The sequence below is a fragment of the Theropithecus gelada genome, chromosome 9 (genome assembly GCF_003255815.1).
Source record: "Theropithecus gelada isolate Dixy chromosome 9, Tgel_1.0, whole genome shotgun sequence".
NCBI lineage: Eukaryota > Metazoa > Chordata > Mammalia > Primates > Cercopithecidae > Theropithecus > Theropithecus gelada.
This window is the reverse complement of record NC_037677.1, coordinates 111,226,804-111,244,801: the sequence shown is the minus strand read 5'-3', so window position 1 is coordinate 111,244,801 and position 17,998 is coordinate 111,226,804. Positions and strand designations below refer to the sequence as shown.

At 44.9% G+C, this 17,998-nt stretch overlaps 1 protein-coding gene across 6 annotated transcripts in view; it reads left to right on the top strand.

Moving 5' to 3' along the window:
- The window catches only part of ABLIM1 (actin binding LIM protein 1), a 251,805-nt gene that overhangs the window by 52,996 nt on the left and 180,811 nt on the right, over positions 1-17,998 (top strand). Inside the window, exon 1 of one of the 6 annotated variants that reach the window (XM_025395746.1) lies at positions 1,337-1,776. The exons of the other annotated variants lie outside the window; for them this stretch is intronic. Within the exon in view, the coding sequence (XP_025251531.1) occupies positions 1,761-1,776 (16 nt within the window). The 5' untranslated portion in view covers positions 1,337-1,760. Of the gene's footprint in view, positions 1-1,336; positions 1,777-17,998 lie in introns of those variants that run through there. 6 annotated transcript variants of the gene reach the window in all.

Genomic DNA, 17,998 nt, shown 5'->3' with positions numbered 1-17,998 from the left:
TCTAGTCGCTCTCATGCTTGGCTCATATTTATGAATGGAGGTTAGAGAAGCCGCTTAAACGCTCTTCAGTGCTTACACTCCAGCTGGCTGCTGACTTAGGGAAAACATGACCTTATGGGGCTGCCATGGGTGCGGGGAGTGGTGTGGGCGAAGTATGTCGTCATAGAAAAGACAAGCCAGGGACTGGAGGGGACTTAGCTCTTCCTTACAGCCTGAGACACCTAAGCTATTAATAGTAAAGCCCTGAGTCACAGATGTAGGAATGTCACAGCTGCCTGAGATGTGCTACCGTTACACATCAGAAAACCAGCATTGAAGACCTACCCGAGATGAATGTGAAGAAATGGGCATTTTTCCCCCTTCTCCCCAGACCCACCAAATGTAGTTCATTTCAGCCATACACACCCTCTGAGTCAAAGAGGAGGCAGGTTGACTGACTTCATTCCTTTCCGTTCCCCTGGCTCTCTTAGACTCAACATGTTACAATATTTGCAGTAAATACCATCTAATACTGGCTGTGCATTCTGGTTCTGAAAGATGTGTTGGCCATCTGCTGCTCTCCCTGCCGTGTGATGTCTGGCTTTTTGTCTCTTGCTCATCCCATTTCTCCCACATGGTGGATGTATATGGCATGCGGTCGGGACCCCGTGAGCTGGATTTGGGAGACAGGGGCTGGAGTCGCGTGGGCATTGGCTTTGTGAGCCAGAAGTCCCCAGCTGACAGGACAGCAGGACAGGTCACAGGACAGCCCGTGACCCTGTGGGTCAGAAATCAAAAGCCTCCTCCGAGCTGCTGCTGGGGGGTCAGCTTTAGGCTGATCCGGGTGGTGGACCGTACTAGATGAGGCTATTTGTCCCTTAATCGTGACTAGAGTTCCTCCCTGGCATATGCACATCCAAGGGGCTTGTCTAAAAACTCCGATGAAACAGAGGGAGAAGGGGAAGTCAAAATCCCCCCTCAATGGATAGATCAGACTTTAACTTTGATCCTGAATTGGATCCTGGATAAGGAATAGAATCCTGAAAGATCCTCTTCCCGGGCTGTCTCTCACTGACTCTACCTTCCCCCAACCCCATTCAGGTAGATTCTAGCGGGGAGCAGCCGTGCAAACCAAATGTCATTATTCATTTTTCGTAAGAAAGTGAACTTGAAATTGCCATTAGTGTCATTATTCTGTTTTTGTTTTACATTAAGGCCAATTTTATTTATCCAGTTTGCCTGAAAGAAGCCGTAGTAAAAACTGAAAGCGACTGTAACAGGGAGCCCATAAGCTAACCATTGACGAGTCGTACTAATTGGAATCGTCTCTAGCTGGTGCTCGGTCCTCCTCCTCCTGGCAATCATTTATCAGACTGTGGGAGGGGGCCAGCGTTCGGGAGCCTTTCATAGCCCGTCCTCGGCGCGAGGAATACGAGGTGGTGTCAGTGACCAGAGATTAGGACAGTGGAATTTTGCATTTGTTACAGCAGCAGCTGTAGCGAGTGGTTTCAGCCGCAGGGCAGAGTCCCCGAGCAGGGCGCGGCTGCAGCTCGGCGGGCGGGCGGCAGAGAGCGCGGGGGCGATCGCGGGGCGGGCGTGGGAGCGGGGCCCGCCGAGGCGGGGCGGGACTGGAGACCGCAGCCCCGGACCTCACAAGCTGATGCCGGGGCTTCTCCTGGCCGCCCCAGCGCCCGCGAATCTGTCTGCCGAGGCGCGCTTCCACTCCCAGAGTTTATTCCTCGTTCCCTCTTCGGTCCCGCTCGTCGGAGGACCCGGTTGCCATGGTGAAGGAAAAAGGTAATTATAAATATCGATCACTGTGCATGGTTGCAGAAGTTGGAATGGCACCGCAGGGCTCGGCCACCTAACGGGGAATGATCAATCGAAAGCCGGGCGGACATGTTCTCGGTGTGAGAAGCTCTGTATTGTGAAGTCTGGGTTTCCATCGAACCGAGACTTCGTTCAGAATCTTGAATTTCGCCACCGCAAAGGAAGCACATCCTATTTCTGGAGCACAGCTGAGCTCTGGGATGTGTGTCTCTTTTGATTGCTATTGCATTTTGAATTTTTTGTTGTGTTTGAGACTTGCCGTCTTGCCCCCCATCCCAACCATCATTCCCTTCCTCTCTTACCACCGCGCTCCACCAATCAATAAGTTAATTAACATATGTCATGAAAGGGTTCTTCCTGCCCGGGCTAGGCTGTGTGGTGCTGGGACATGCCCAGGCCTCGCTAGATCCGGCTGAAAGGAGAAGCTGGTCTGTTTTGAAGCCTTCAGGTGCTCTGCGTGTATAACCTGTCATTTCAGTATTATTCCTAATCACTCCTCCAAACACCTTCTTAAAGGATGCTGCACATGGCAAAGGAAACTACATCACATCACAAGGAGAGTATTAAAAGGGAGAGGACAGGTGTGGCCTGAACAGGTGTACATTATTTATGCACTAGGCGTGGTCCTGAAATGGAAGGTACATCTTTCAGAATTGAATGATAGTTGAAATGATTTGTTTCTCCGGGAAATGTGAAAGAACACCGCAATGCTTGTTTTGAGTGATTCAAGTAATATATAAATACACCTTGTCTTAAGAAAGTAAAATGTTGCAGGAGAATAGGGAGGGGAAGTGAAAGCCCCTCACTTCTGCCTTGTCAGCTTCAATTCCCCTCTCCTCTCTAGAGATAAAATTGTTAACGGTTACTGTGAATCTTGCTAGACCTTTCTAGACCGGAATTAGAGAGACACAGACACATTTGAATATAAAAATTGAATCTTTCTATGATCGTTTTTCTGTAACTTATTTTTTTCTCTTTTATTATGTCTTAGGGACCCTCACCAAATGATTTTATAATGTAAATAACCACTCTTTAATTTTGCTGTCTAGTACTCTTAGATTTATTGTCACATTTTCTTACCGTGGGGACGTTCTTTCCTCCCTAAACACAGACAGCTACTCTTTCAGGGCGGTCTTGAACCATTTCAATGACTTATCTGTGTTTCCTTTATCTTAAAGCTACTACAGGGAATCGATTTAAGATGAAAATGCTGAACTCAAGTTGATCCTTGTTGCTTGAAACTCCGTTTGCTTCTATTATACTAATGGATGGATTGACATACAGGATCCTCAGAGCTTAACAGTGTAAAGGCTGCACCTCAGGACAAAAGAGAAATGTGATTGTGCTCTATTCACTCTGCTCCTGTAGATTTTTAGTAATCACATGCTGTAGCTGGTCTTTCAGTGGGTATATGGTAATTGAGTGAAATGATTCGGTGTGAATAAAGGTGCTTCTAATAATATTTCCACTCTTTTGGGAGTGCTTCCAGGAACCCTCAGTACCAAACACAGATGTTGACATTTACTGCAGGTCAGATCTCTTCATTTGTAGCTCCCACCCGACTATGACATGGCCCTCATCTCTGTTGCTAATGGATTTGAGTTTGTTTCCCTGATATGAGTAATTTATGAGTGACGGGAAAGGGAATTACAAAGCCATTTCTTCATTCCATTCCGGTGGGACTCTTGGAAGACCTAGGCTTGCTATATATGGTATATATTATAAATCAGTAGTCCTCAAATAGCAGCTCTTTTTCTAAGTCATTGTAGACTTTCCAAAGCTTAGATTGCCTGGGTTCACATTGCTCTACAAGTCAGTGGCCACCTTGTAACTGGAACACTTTAGACAGGCCACCGAGAGGTCACATACTAATATTATCTTAACCCTTAGCCACTGATTAAAGGCTGTTCTGTTTTTATTTTGAGGTCTGTGTCAGTCCACACCACTGCTTTCTGATTGCACTGATCTCAGCCCTCAACAGAGAAAGGCAGGTTTGTTTCGTTTTGTTTCATTTTTTGTTTGTTTGTTTGCTTTTGGTAGTTACACAAGGGCTTCCATAGAAAAAAGGGAACTTGATCATAGCCCTTAAAGTGAGAAAGGCACTGGGGATTGTTTAGTCCATGCATTCATCCTAGAGATGAGAAAACTGGGGATCAGAAAGGGTAAGTAAGTTGCTCAAGGTCACACAGCAGATCATAGACAAAGTGCTCATTCTCTGTGTCTTATCACCCAGTGGAGGAGAGACCATAGTTGCCAGTGTGTTGACAGCTGCTGTCTCTGTCACAAGATGGTGAGCCTTTCAGGAGTGGCACTGTGTCTCCATCTTTAACTTTCCAGTGCATAGCTTAGTGTCTCCCGCACCGTAGATCAGCAAACAACTAAAACAGGTTGGCCCGTTGTCAGAGCTGGAACAGGAAACTGTGTCTTCTTGATTCGGAAACTTCTCCAATCCTCTCCATTTCTTCTTGTTCCCAGAAAAGCCTAGCTCCTTCCTTCCTTGTGGAGCTGTCAGGAATCAACTTGAGGAGACTCAGGTCCTGGCAGTGTCCATCCCGAGGAACATGGCTGGCCCCAGGGGGAGTGGCATAGGCTCTGTTGTGCTTGCCACTTAGAGCTCACACTGGCTTGCCTCATAGTTTTCTCTCTAGGATAAGATACCTGGTTTGGGGCTGACATGGGCTGGAGAGAAAGCACACTGGCTGATTGCCTCCACTAGTGTGGAGTGGCATTTGCTGACATCCTTTGACCTCATTATCTTTTGTTCTCCTGACCAGGTACCCATTCACTTCCAGCTGCAGACACTTACTGATCCCAGAATCTTGATGAAATGGTTATTTCTCTTATGTCTTCAAGGGTACCTTACCCTTGCTGTATCCTGTAACAGAGAAGCACAGGAGATTTCTGCGGGTTTATCTGTCAATAACTGCCTTCCTAAATAGATGCTCGTCAATCTGTACTCCAGAGGCTCACTATACTCATTTAAAAAGCTGTAATTGTCTAGCTAATGTGTGTTCCAGTGCAAGTTTTAAGAATACAAAAGGGATTTATTATTTATCTTTGTTACAGAAAATAAAAATAAGCAACTGTTAGAGATTAAGCTCTATAAACACTTAGTTTAAATAATAAAGAATGCTTATGGTTTGGAAACCATGTGAAAAGACGAAGAATTTAGCCACAAGACAAACTTCAAGGTAAATAGAATTTTACATTTAGGCACATCAGATTTTGTTTGTTTTGTTTTGTTTCCTGGAAGTTTTCTGACATTGTTGGATGGCCCAACTCACTTTTGGGATAGAGCAGGACCCAGTGAAACTCATTCCAGTGTCTAAGTGGAAGGATGTTCACCTTCCACCCGACATTCATGTGTGTAGGGACACACACATACACATACCCACAAGGCAAGTACTTTCTCTAGAGCAAGATTTTTCAACCTCAGCATCACTGATATTTTGAGAGATAATTCTTTGTGATTCTGTCTTGTGCATTGTATGATGTTTAGCAGCAATCCTGACCTCTACATACCAGCAGCACTGACTTCCTACTCATGACAATCAAATATGTCTCCAGACATTAGCAAATGCCCTTTGGGGAACAGAATTGCTCCAGTTTAGAACTACAGCTGTAGAGAGCAGTGGGGTGCTAAGACACCTTGGTCACAGTTCTCTTTAAGGTTTAGTTTAATGGATTCCCTTGAGCACAGAGGGTGACAGATGTGAACAATTTGTCCTTTTTTTTTTGAAACAGAGTTTCACTCTTGTTGCCCAGGCTGGAGTGCAATGGCCCTGTCTCAGCTTACTGCAACCTCTGCCTCCCAGGTTTAAGTGATTCTCCTGCTTCAGCCTCCTGAGTAGCTGGGATTACAGGTGTGCACCACCACGCCTGGCTGATTTTGTACTTTTAGTAGAGATGGGGTTTCACCATGTTGGCCAGGCTGGTCTCGAACTGCTGACCTCAGGTGATCTGCCCGTCTCGGCCTCACTAAAGTGCTGGGATTACAGGCATGAGCCACCGTGCCCGAACTAAGATGTGAGCAATTTGTATGGGAAGTCAGTCAGACCACCATAACTCCTCCTTGATGCCATTTAGCTTTTGGCAGAAACAGATGCTTCAAATACTAAAGCTGCAGAAGGACTAATAAAGGCCTTCCTCCTTATTTATGGGCCTTATTTCCCAGCTCATTTCAGTTGCTGAAAATGGAATAATCCTCTTCATCAAAGTAGACATGTCTACAGAGATGTTCTAGCTTAGTTCTTTCTTTTCCTTTAGGATTCTGTAAGCCCCATTCTGGTCAGGAAACTTCCCTATTCTGTTATCATCTCCTGCTTGCCCTTTCTGTGTTAGGCAAAGTGCTGGGTACTCAGGAAGCTCTCAAGGGTTCCGAAGATACAACAGCTGCCCTCTGCTTCTTTACCACCTATCGAGGAAGTGAATAAGCTCACGAATAACTCCTATTACATAAATGTTTAAAGAGGCATTGGTCCAGTGCTCTGGCAGGTCAAAGGTGGGAGATTTAGCTTCCAAGTATGCTGATCAGGAGAGCTCCCTGAAGCAGGCATCTCTTAAACTGAGGATTTAAAGGTTGGGGATATGTGGACATATAATACATTGAAATGAAAAGAGAATGGTAGATTGGAGAGAAGCCACCACATTAGAATTGATGGGGCCTGACAGCAGGTTGGGTGGTTGTAATGAGAAGAATTCAGAACAAATGATCTTAAAGTTTTGAGTCCAAGTAGCTCAGGTATCAGTTTGCTAGTGGCACTGTAACAAAGTACCACAGACTGAGCGGCTTAAACCACAGAAATGTATTGTCTCATAGTTCTGGAAGCTGCAAGCCTGAGGTCAAGGTGTTGGCTGAGTTGATTCCTTCTGAGGACTGTCAGGAGAATCTGTCCTATGCTTCTCCCCTGGCTTCTGGACATTTGCTGGTAATCTTTGGTGTTCCTTGGCTTATAAAAGCAACTACCTTCCTGTTCACAGGGCATTCTCCCTATGTGCCTATCTGACTCCATGTTTCCCCTTTATAAAAGGACACCAGTCCCAATGGATTAAGGCCCACCCTAATGATCTCATTTTGACTTGATCACCACTGTAAAGACCCTATCTCCAAATAGGACCACATTCTGAGACACTGGGGGTTTGGACTTCAATAGATGAGTTTGCAGGGTGATGCAATCTAACCCATTACACGCAGGCATCAGTGTTAGATGTGGCTAGGCTTGGGAAGGAGGACTGAAGAGGAGCAGAGTGGAATCAGATGTGGGGTGGGAGAGAGTTGTTAGTGGTGAAGAGGAAGGGAGGAGGTCGGTGGGAGGAAGGAGATGAGCTCAGTTTTATAGACCTTAAGCCAGTGATGGGGATAAAGGACTGAGGGATGATTAGAAGTGAGTAGTCCAGTTCGTACCTCTTGGGCAGACTCTGAGATTTCTTGGCCAATTTGTACAAGCTTGCTACAATCTACCTTAAGGAAGATAACATTAGAAACAGGCCTTGCTTTCCCTTTGGAATAACAGGAGGCATTCAGATGTTAGGCATCAACAGGGAAGCCAACACTACACCTTTCTGCCTCAAGCTGCTGGGTCCAGCACCCTTTATGGTTTGGAAGCAGCCCCTTCCTGCCACATCTAAAAGCCACTGCAGCCTTGTTCTTGGCAGCTCCTCAGAACAGTGGTATACTGTGTCTCAGATGTGACCTACACCCTGGCACCAAAGTAATCCTTTCAGGACACTGAATCATCATATTTCCCAGCTCAAAAACCCAAACAAATGACAAGGTAAGGTTCCAAGCTTCCTGCTTGTCATGCAGGGTTCTCTTCAAGTCCTTAAAATACCTCCTCCCTGCTTCCGTCTAAAAAAATGTTCTTCTAAACCAGTCTTATTTTCATTTTAATGTTATTATTAAATCTGTCAGTGATTGAACACATATTAAATGGCAGAGCTTCATATACACTGTCTTGAATCTTCGAACCCATGAAGGTAAGTAGTATCTTCCCCCTAATAGGTGAGGGAAAGGAGACTCACAGGAGGTCAGAGATCACTTAGTTATCATGTAGAAAAGCTAAGCTTTCTATCCATTTTTCTGCCTACAGTGCTAATGTCCACCCTGGGCCCTTTTACCTTTTGAATGACCACAGGGGTGGTATTTTCCACTCTAACCTCAGTCATACTGTCTCCCCACCTTGTGAGACATACTGTACCCCCGTTTTATGTATTTATCGAAGATCTAACTCAAGTTTGGCTTCCTTATAGAACTCCTTGAAGGCCCATCCCTTCTGTGAATTCTTCTAGAATTACTCTGTGCACCTAAGTAAACACCAGATAAACAACAGTCATCACCTGTGCAACTTAGGACAGTGCTCTTTCTCTCAAGTATTTGACTTCATATATACAGTCTTGTAAAACAGCCTTAGGAGCTGTGAAGTGTTGCTGCCTCTAATGCTATCTGCCCTCCCAAAACACACAGTCACACAGACACTCAGATGCATGCACGCTGCCTGGTGTAATCAACACCCACTTCTGTTCCATCCTCAGAAAGGCTAAGAAAGGTAGGTCTTTCACTGTGGGTAATAATTCCTCATGTGTGCAATGACTATTGAGTCACTATCCAGACATCCTCTTTCACATATGCTGGCCACTCCTAGCCACAGCTTGAATTTTAATGCCTCACCCCTACCTGCCCTTGGATTGTCTTAACTTCAAAAGCTCCAGTCTTTTAAAGGAGATACCACCAACAAGGACATTTCCTAAGTAGGGTCTAAAGGGAAGTGATAGATTAAAGGAGACCTACAAGGCTACAAATTTCAGAATAAATTGTTCTTGATCAGTGACTTGTTCACGCTACTCAACTGTGAATTTCCCGTCTTTGTGGGGAGGGGTGCTTCAGTTTTTGTCATCATATTCCGCTTCAGAGAAAGCAATCCAAGTGTGAATTGCTCGTACTATTTTATAAATGAAAGTGCTACTCTTACCAAGAAGTGTGGTTCTGCTTAGTTTATCTTCATTCCAGAGGTACTGTCTGAATAATGGGATTTCCAAAGCTAAGGGAAAGGATTTCACATGTTTAAAAAAAAAAAAAAAAGCATAGCAAACCCCCTGCCCTCTGACACCTACTTATTGATGTCTAATAAATGTTTATCCAGAGAGAAAAAGATGTCACTTCTACAATATAAATAAATATGAGAGAAGGAACACATAGACTTGAATGCGTTCAAAGCTCTTGAGGGCAATTTTTGATGACAGGAATGGAGTCAAGAATATGTAGACAGTGGGCATCTGAAATGGAAGTTGGGCCTCATCTATTGTTAGCTACTCCCAGACTTTGGAGATGGTGTTGCTTCTTACCTTTCCCATGCCAGGCCAAATGACCAGGAAGGATGAACAACTTGTATTGCATCACAGAGAGTTCCTTTTAAAGAACGACACATTGACTTTTCCAAATTCCTGCAGAAGATGTGCTGCAGGAGACTCACCCCACCAAAAAGCATATCTTGGCATTTGATTCATTTTGAGGAGGTGGCCCTCTTTGCCATCGTATTCACAGCCCTGGGGGTCAAGAAAGAGGATCCTGATATTGTTGGCTTCTCCTATGCCAAAGTCAAAGTGCTGAGTGTTTTCCTGAGCCAGCATTAAAGAGCCAGAGAACTTTTCAGAAGGTTCAGTGATCAGTGAGTGGTGCAGGATTTCTTCCCATTGTGGTTGAGTTTGATCCGGGCACACCACAGTAAAAACCAACCCAGCTTCCTATTTCATTGTGTATTTGTCTGATGGTGACTCATACTGAGAGGTATGTTTATCCCAAACTGGCAGGAGCTGTGTATTCAAGGGCAAATTTTGTTAACAGTGGGGAGAGTGAATATTTGTTATGCATGACCTCTTTTCTCTGAAACATTGTATGTGTGCTCAGACTGACGTAATTAATGCTATTATGGTCCAGTGTCCCCTGGGGGTGGACCAGGGGTGAGTTTGTGTGTCCCTGTTGCAATCAAACAGGCTGGCTTGTTTGAATACTTGTATTTAACTATGAAGATCCTGGCTTTTTTAATACTTCTAAGGAAATTACTGTCTAGGACAGGGCTTCTCAAATTTCAGCTGGGATCAGAATCATGTGGAAGGCTTGTGAAAACACAGATTTCTGGGCCCTGCCATCAGAGTTTCTGATTCAGTGGGTCTGGGAGAAGGCCTGAGATTTGGCATTTCTAACGCTTCCCAGATAATGTTGATGTTCTTGATTCAGGGACCACACTTTGACACTGTGCAGGTAATCTGTGGTTTCTGTGGGTAAAATGACCAGCCCTACCAGTGGGTAACTCAAAATTTTTATATGAATTTTTATGAAGAAGCTACTTCGCTTCTTCATTCCCTTTTGCAAATTTCATCTTGCTCACCGTGCACAGATGGCAAAAAGAAGGTAAAGAACCTCACTGTCACTCTGGCGCTCCTGCAGGATGAAACAAAGCCATGTTTCATAATGAAGCAGACCTGTGAGATCCCAGTGGCCAAGAAACTGCTGTCAGTGTATGATACTGGGAGCAAAGGTTGGCAGGAAGTTTAAGGTATTTTTTCATGGGGGTGAGTTGGGGCTCAGCATGACTTGGAGAAGGCAACATTAATTCAGAATGAAGGCACAGGTGTGCATATTCTGCAGGTGTCGTTCCTGTCTCCAAGACTTAGGTGAGCATGTTTACCTGGAATCGTAGAGCTGTTTGGAATTTTTGGGTAAAAGTTCATTAGCAACACAAAAATTAGCCAGGCATGGTGATGCATGCCTGTAGTCTCAGCTACTCAGGAAGCTGAGGTGGGAGGATGGCTTGAGCCCAGGAGGCAGAGGTTGCAGTGAGCTGAAATCACCATGCACTCCAGCCTGAGCAGTAGAGCCAGACCTTGTCTCAGAAAACAAACAAAACAAAAAGTAAAAGAGTTCATCAGCTATCTTGGCTCACAAAGGCTACCACTCCCTCTTTAATCTTTGAGGAATTAAAATATGTTATTTAGGCTCAGAGTGTTTCATTTACTACCACTGTACAGTATTTACTGTTCATTTGGTGGAAGTAGATCATCATAAAGTCCTTTATCCTCCTTGTCTTTATGCTGAGCAGGTGAGGAGAAGGAAGAAGAGGAGGGTTTGGTCTTGCTGTCTCAGGGGTGGCAGAGGTAGAAGAAAATCTGTGTGCAAGGGGATCTGTGCAGTTCAAACCCTTGTTGTTCAAGAGTCAACTGCATTCTGTCTATGTTCTAGTAGTCTTTATTTTTTCTTCTGTTTATTTCTGTTGTTCTCTATTTAAGAAAAGTGGGTCAGATACAGTGGCTTATACCTATAATCCCAGCACTTTGGAAGGCTGAAGCAGGCAGATCACTTGAGCCTGGGAGTGTGAGACTCTGTCTCTACCAAAAAAAAAAAAAAAAAACCCCCCCCCCCCCCCCCCGCCAAAAAATTAGCCAGGCATGGTGGTGTGTGCCTGTATTCCCAGCTGCTTAAGAGGCTGCAGTGGTGGGAGGATCATCTGAGCCTGAAAGTTGAGGCTGCGATGAGCCAAGGGCATACCACTGCACTCCAGCCCGGGCAATAGAGTGAGACCCTGTCTCAAAAAAAAAAAAAAAAAGAAAAGAAAAGTGGATCGTAGGAAAAGGTGTCAAGGTTATTCCTCACTGGAGTGTCTGATGGGGAATGGGAGAGAAGGCTGAGTACTCCCTTCCTGGAAAAATGATAGGGGCTCTGGGTGCCCGGGTCCATGGAGGGTCTCGTAGTGACACATGAGCTAGGTGGGTATCCACCGGACTGCTGCCATGTGCCACTTGAGGGACCCCTTCTGAATGGCCATCAAGGAGCAGTTTTAGGAGTGATGGTGATTGGAATCTGCAGGACAAGAGCCCAGTTATGCTGAGCACTAAAGAAGGAGTGGATGCCCCTCTGTCCCTGCTTACCTGGAAAATGCTACCACTTCTGACATGTATAGAGGTCCTAGCCTAAAACTGAGAAATAGCAATGAGCTGTGGCAAAGGGCTTCTAGTAGTGGCCTGATCACATTACAATTTTCTTGAGGTCTCTTATCTGTGAGGCCCTTCGAGAATAACCCGACACACTGAAAAGATCCTACCGTTAGTGGATGAATGGGTTAGCAGGTGTAGAGAGGGATGCTGATGGAGAATGCAAAATGGAGGGGACACCAGGTGATAGAAGGGGGATGAACAATCTTCTATGGAGGTTCTAAGGAAGGAAGGGCTACAGTCCCAAGGGAATCAGAAAAGGCTTTATGGAAAGGGGGCATTTAAGGTTGGTATTTGAGGAGTTCTGTAGATTTCTTAATGTTGGGGATGGTGTTTGATTCAACTTGTATTCATTACACAGCGTCTGCTCCATAGTAAGCACTCACTGAATGTTGAATGAACTAACAAGTGAATGAAAGAGGTGTATGGGTTGGGGAGATGGTTATTCTTATTTGGGAAATGTTTTTTAAGAATCTAATATGAGATAAGCCATCTAGATATAGCAACAAATAAAATGCAGTTCTTGACCGGAAAGCACTCACTTTCTAGCAAGAAATGGACACACATAGATAAGTCATTATGATACAATGTGAAATGTACCCAAAGGGGAACTATGAAAGTCATATGGGACTGCAGGACAGAAAGTGATTAATGCTGTTGGGTGGTCATGGAAGACTGGGCTTTGAAGGATGAACAGGAATAGTGGATAAAAAGAGGATTGAGAGAAAGGGACTCACGTGGGTAAAACAGAAGCAATAAAGTATGGCTGCTGTCTGAGGAGATGCAAGCAGCTCAGTTTAGCCTTTTGGCCACGTGATACAGCAGTGGATATAAGGAGAGGTAAGTGGGGAGCCTCGTGGGTCACATGGAGCTAAGGATGATTAGAACTGGGGTCAGACATAATGGATGCCCCAAAAATCAGGCAGGTGACCTGAGTGGAGCCTGGGGCAAACTAGAGAGCATGGCCCTCCCTAAAGGGAAGAGTTACTGTGTCCTTCATCCTAGGTCCCACAGAGGGGTGCAGGTCAAGTTGCCAGGCCTTCCAGTTTTCAAGAGCAGCTGGAAATAGGGATTTTAATGTAAAATCTCCAGATGTTTAAATGTTGACAAATGATTTCACTTTCTCTTTTAAAAATATTGTGTGTGGCCAGGAGCAGTGGGTCACGCCTGTAATTCCAACACTTTGGGAGGCTGAGGTGGGCGGATCACTTGAGGTCAGGAGTTCAAGACTAACCTGGGCAACATGGTGAAACCCCGTCTCTACTAAAACTACCAAAAAATTAGCCGGGCCTGGTGGTGCGTAACTGTAATTCCAGCTACTCGGGAGGCTGAGGCAGAAGAATCGCTTGAACCCAGGAGGTGGAGGTTGCAGTGAGCTGAGATCATGTCACTGTACTCCAGCCTGGGTGATAGAGTGAGACTCCTTCTGAAGAAAAAAGTATTTGTGCGGGCCAAACAAAACATGTCTGTGGGTAGAACTCAGTCAAAGGGCCTCTCAGTGATGGTTTGGAGTTTAATGACATGTCCACCATGCCTACCCCAGGAAGAAACACACTTTTACACAGCAAGACCCAGGATTCATACACACATGCATATAGATGGCTGAAATAAAACTCACATGAAGCAATACTTACCTTTACTCTCTGCTGTTTTCTTTTCTACTTTTTAAGTATGCTGGTGATGATCCATTAAACTTATTTTATGTTCCAGTGGTTCAAGACCCGAAGTCTGAAAAGCACTGGCTTAGACCCTCTATACTAACTACTTAAACTTTTATTGATGAAATAGAATAAGGTACTTCTGTGGGCAACCATGTTTCCATTCTGAGTACTCCTGTTATTGTGCTACTAGGTACGTTTGGGTTACGTTGAGTTTCTTCACTTGCAACTGGACAGGTTTTGACAAAAGAATGTCTGAATCTTTCATTTGCCACTTTATCGTTAACAGAAGTTGGCAGGAATTTGGTGTCATCTGTCTTGGGTGCTTGATACAATTAAGAACTAACCCAACTGCTAAATTCAGAGTAAAATACTGTTTGAATTCCAGCTGGAAGTCCAAAGAAAACCCTCGCAGAGCCCATGTCAGCTTTCAAGCCTGGTATTTCTGGAGTTGCTTTTTCAGTTGGGATTACTTTTCCCTACAAGTCTGCCTCTCCTCTTTGTGTTCACCATGCTCGCCTTGTGTCCTTGCTTTTGCCTCGCAGCCAGGGAGGGAGGAGCGAGATCAGGGCTGGGACCGTCTGTCACGTGTCATACCATCCCTCAGTGACCAGCTCTTCATCTACATTGTTGAGCATTACTTGCTGGATGGCATTCATTTTTGAAGTATAAGAGCTTTTCCAGAAAAAATATCATTTCAGCCAGGCACAGTGGCTCATGCCTGTAATCCTAGCACTTTGGGAGGCCAAGGCAGGTGGATTGCTTGAGGTCAGGAGTTTGAGACCAGCCTGGGCAACATGGTGAAACCCCATCTCTACTAAAAATTAAAAAATTAGCCAGGCATGGTGATGCATGCCTGTAATCCCAGCTAGTTGGAAGGCTGAGGCAGGAGAATTGCTTGAACCCAGGAGGTGGAGGTTGCAGTGAGCTGAGATCGTGCTAGGCTGGACTCCAGCCTAGACGACAGAGCAAAACACTGTCTCAAAAAAAAAAAAAAAAAAAAGTATGTGTGTATATATATATATATATGATTTAAGGGCTTAGGAGAGAGTTCACCCCTCCCTCAGGAATGTCCAAAAGGTGAGTTGTCAGCAGGCCTTCCATGCAGCAGGAAAGGTTTAACCATTGCTTGGGTGCAGGGCATGTCTGTCATCACCCCTATCTTGATTTGGAAGCACCCTTGCAATATACAACAGGATTTAAAAAGCACTTGGACTTTTGCAACAAGAGCCCAGGAGTGGCTTCTTGCCATTGGAGAGAGTTGATATGATGGAGACACCCCCAGGGAAAGGCCATGCCTGCCATGAAAACCACACGACCACAGTGAGACAACACTAATACGGTAGTTTTGCATAATAAGTAGACAAAGAAGCCAACTACTAAACATGAATCAGGCAAGCAAGGCCAGCCAGAGAGTCGGCAGTCAGCATAGTACTTCCAGGTTGGGGGCCAGTGTGGTGCAAGATGACCAGGAGCAGCACTGGAGACGAGATTGGAAGGCACCTGTTAACAGGGCCTCTGCCTTGCCTCTCCAGGGCACTGTTCTCCTCTGAGTCGGGGGCAGCACCCTCTGAAGTTGTGCAGCCACAGCCTGCACCGCTTTACCCAGGGGTAGTGTGCTTCCAGGGAGCTGGTGCTGCAGTTGGTAGCAGGCAAATCCCGTCTCTACCACTTCCTGGAGGACATAGAGCCAAGCTCCTAACCTGTCTGAGAGTCAGGGTTCTTTTCAGTTAAAACAATACTGAGCACCTCCAATTTTGTCTTCACTTCGGGAGGTTTGATGAGTTATCTGGTGAGTTTGAGCATTGGAAAGAATTATTAGTAGATCACAACAAAAATAGGTAGTAAACATGATGGATTATTCATCAGGAGCTAGGCAAGTGGGAGAAAGGGAAACGATTAAATCTAAAAGAACAAAAACCATTGTGCAAGAAAGGGAATCTATTCATAGAAAGCACTACAGAATCTAGTAGAACAATAATTACATTCTCAAAGTGTAAACACTGACCATGGGTTTAACCAAAATTTGTCATATGGGCATATCGGTAAGAGCCGAATCCTCATCTGCAGAAACAGGATGTAAGTAGCTAATGGCTGAGTTGATATAAGCATAGTGTTAAGAAAAAACACCAAAAGTTGAGCACATTTGCCTAGAGGGGTTGGGAGGAGTGGGGCAGGCAATTACCATCATGCATTATAAGCATGTTTGTTTTTTTGGGTTTTTTAAACTTTTTTTTTTCCTTATATAGACAGGGTCTTGCTACGTCACCCAACCTGGTCTCAAACTCTTGAGCTCAAGCGATCCTACTGCCTTGTACTCCCAAAATGCTGGGATTACACGTGTGAGCCACTGCCCACACTTAACCTAAACTTTGATAAAAAAAAATAAATAAATATGGGGAAAAAACCCATACTTCCCACTCCGTATCTTTATTGTTAGGGTTAATTTAAATGACGTAGTGTGCGAAAACTTCAAATGTGGCCTGTGCCATGTGCTCAATAAATGTTAATGAAGGTCAGTTGGTCTGTGGAGTTTATTTAAGCATTAGGGTAGGAGCACAACCCAGATCCAAAGGAATGGCCCAAGGTGCCTTGAGATAACACAGGACTAAGAAGTAGGTGGTGAGAGGCTGGGCACAGTGACTCACGCCTGTAATCCCGGCACTTTGGGAGGTTGAGGCAGGTGGATCACCTGAGGTCAAGAGTTCGAGACCAGTCTGGCCAATGTGGCGAAGCCCTGTCTCTACTAAAAATACAGAAAAAAAAAAAAAAAACAAAAATTAGCGAGACGTGTTGGCATGCACCTGTAATCCCAGCTACTCGGGAGCCTGAGGCAGGAGAATGGCTTGAACACGGGAGGTAGAGGTTGCAGTGAGCCAAGATCGCGCCATTGCACTCCAGCCTGGGCAACAAGAGTGAAACTCCATCTCAAAGAAAAAAAAAAAAAAAAGGAGGTAGTGAGAATTAAATTTGTAACCAGAAGGAGAGACAGTGTTCAACTGCCTTCGGCTAGGATTTTCAGAGGCTGAACGCCCTTTCCTATAGTATATATCCTTCTTTTTCTCACTTGCCCCTTGTGGTACAGTTGTCCTTCAGTTGCCTTGGTGGCTTTGTAAAATTATTCCTTAAAGCTTCAGGATTTTATAGGTTTGCCTAAAAAGTAAGTCGTGTTTATAAATGGGAGCTTTGCAACCAGTCTTCATGGGTTCGAATCCAGATCGCCTGTTTACTAATTGTGAATGGGAGCTTGGCAACCAGTCTTCATGGGTTTGAATCCAGCTCGCCTGTTTACTAATTATGCCACCTTGGGCAAGTCACTTAACCTCCTGTTGCCTGAGTTTCCTCTTCAGAAAATAAGGACAATGATAGTACCAATTAATAGGGCTATCTTGAAAATTGAATCAATTAATCCACATAAAGCATTTAAAACAATACCTGGGCACCTATCGCCTCCCGGCACATAGCTCAGTAATTGCTATTCCTTCTGTTACTACTGTCATTCCTTTTGACTAAGTAAAATCAGGGCAATGTGTCCAATGAGCTGAAGTTTAGTAACAGATTAGTTTGGGGACCCCTGAAAGTAAGTAGAGCTGAGATAGGTGAGTCGAGGAACCCAGGAGGGTCCACTCCTTTCCACTGGACAATGTCTTCCAGCTTGCCTCAAGTAGAGCAATGCTTTGTCACCTTTGTCATGCCACAGTACTCCAGGACCATATCAGTGGCTTCCCGTGACCAGTAAGCTCTACTGTGCAGTGATAGAAATTCACCAAGGAACTTGACCTGTTGGGTTTTCGGTGCCAAGATCCGTTGGGCAAGTAAGCTAATGACACCGGTCTTTTTGTTGTGGAATGAAATGAGGTGGCTAATGATGCTTTGATGCAGGAATGTGTTGGCATCATATGAACAGTTGCAAAGTGTTTGAGGCTGGAAGCCATGTGTGCTCAGGAAGCCCACTGGAGGAAGCTGCCCACCTGCTCTGCAGCAGTCCCTACTGGCTGTTCTACTCATCAAGTCCTGTTCTGGGGACATGCCACTTAGCTTTTCCAAGGCTCTGGGGCCACCCAAACTCCTCCCCGCAGGTCAGGTCAGCTGGAAATTGTGCTATGTTGTGTGGCTCTCATTCAGAGAACTTAGCCAGGGTTGGTTTGAGACTGGTCCATCAACTCCTTCCTTCAGCTGTTTTTTTTTTTTTCTTCCTGAGTCAGAGACTTAAATGAGTCTTTTATCTTTTGTCATCGGTTGAGTGGTATTGACATCATTCAAATTACCTAACTGATGGTAGATACTGTTGGTGAACCCAAGGTATTTTTCCGACTTCCAGTTTCACACAAAGACTGTTGCTCTGGAAAAGAGACAGAAAGCCAGGCTGGTATTCAAAACATGAACATATTGAACATGCATTTATAGAGTGCTGACTTTGTGCCCACAACTGTGCCAGACCCTGGGAATACAATGGCAGTTACCTTGTAATGGAGAAGACGGAAAAGAAAAAAGAAATAGAATGTTTAGACTATGGTAAATATAAAGAGAGGACACCGAGGTGGGGG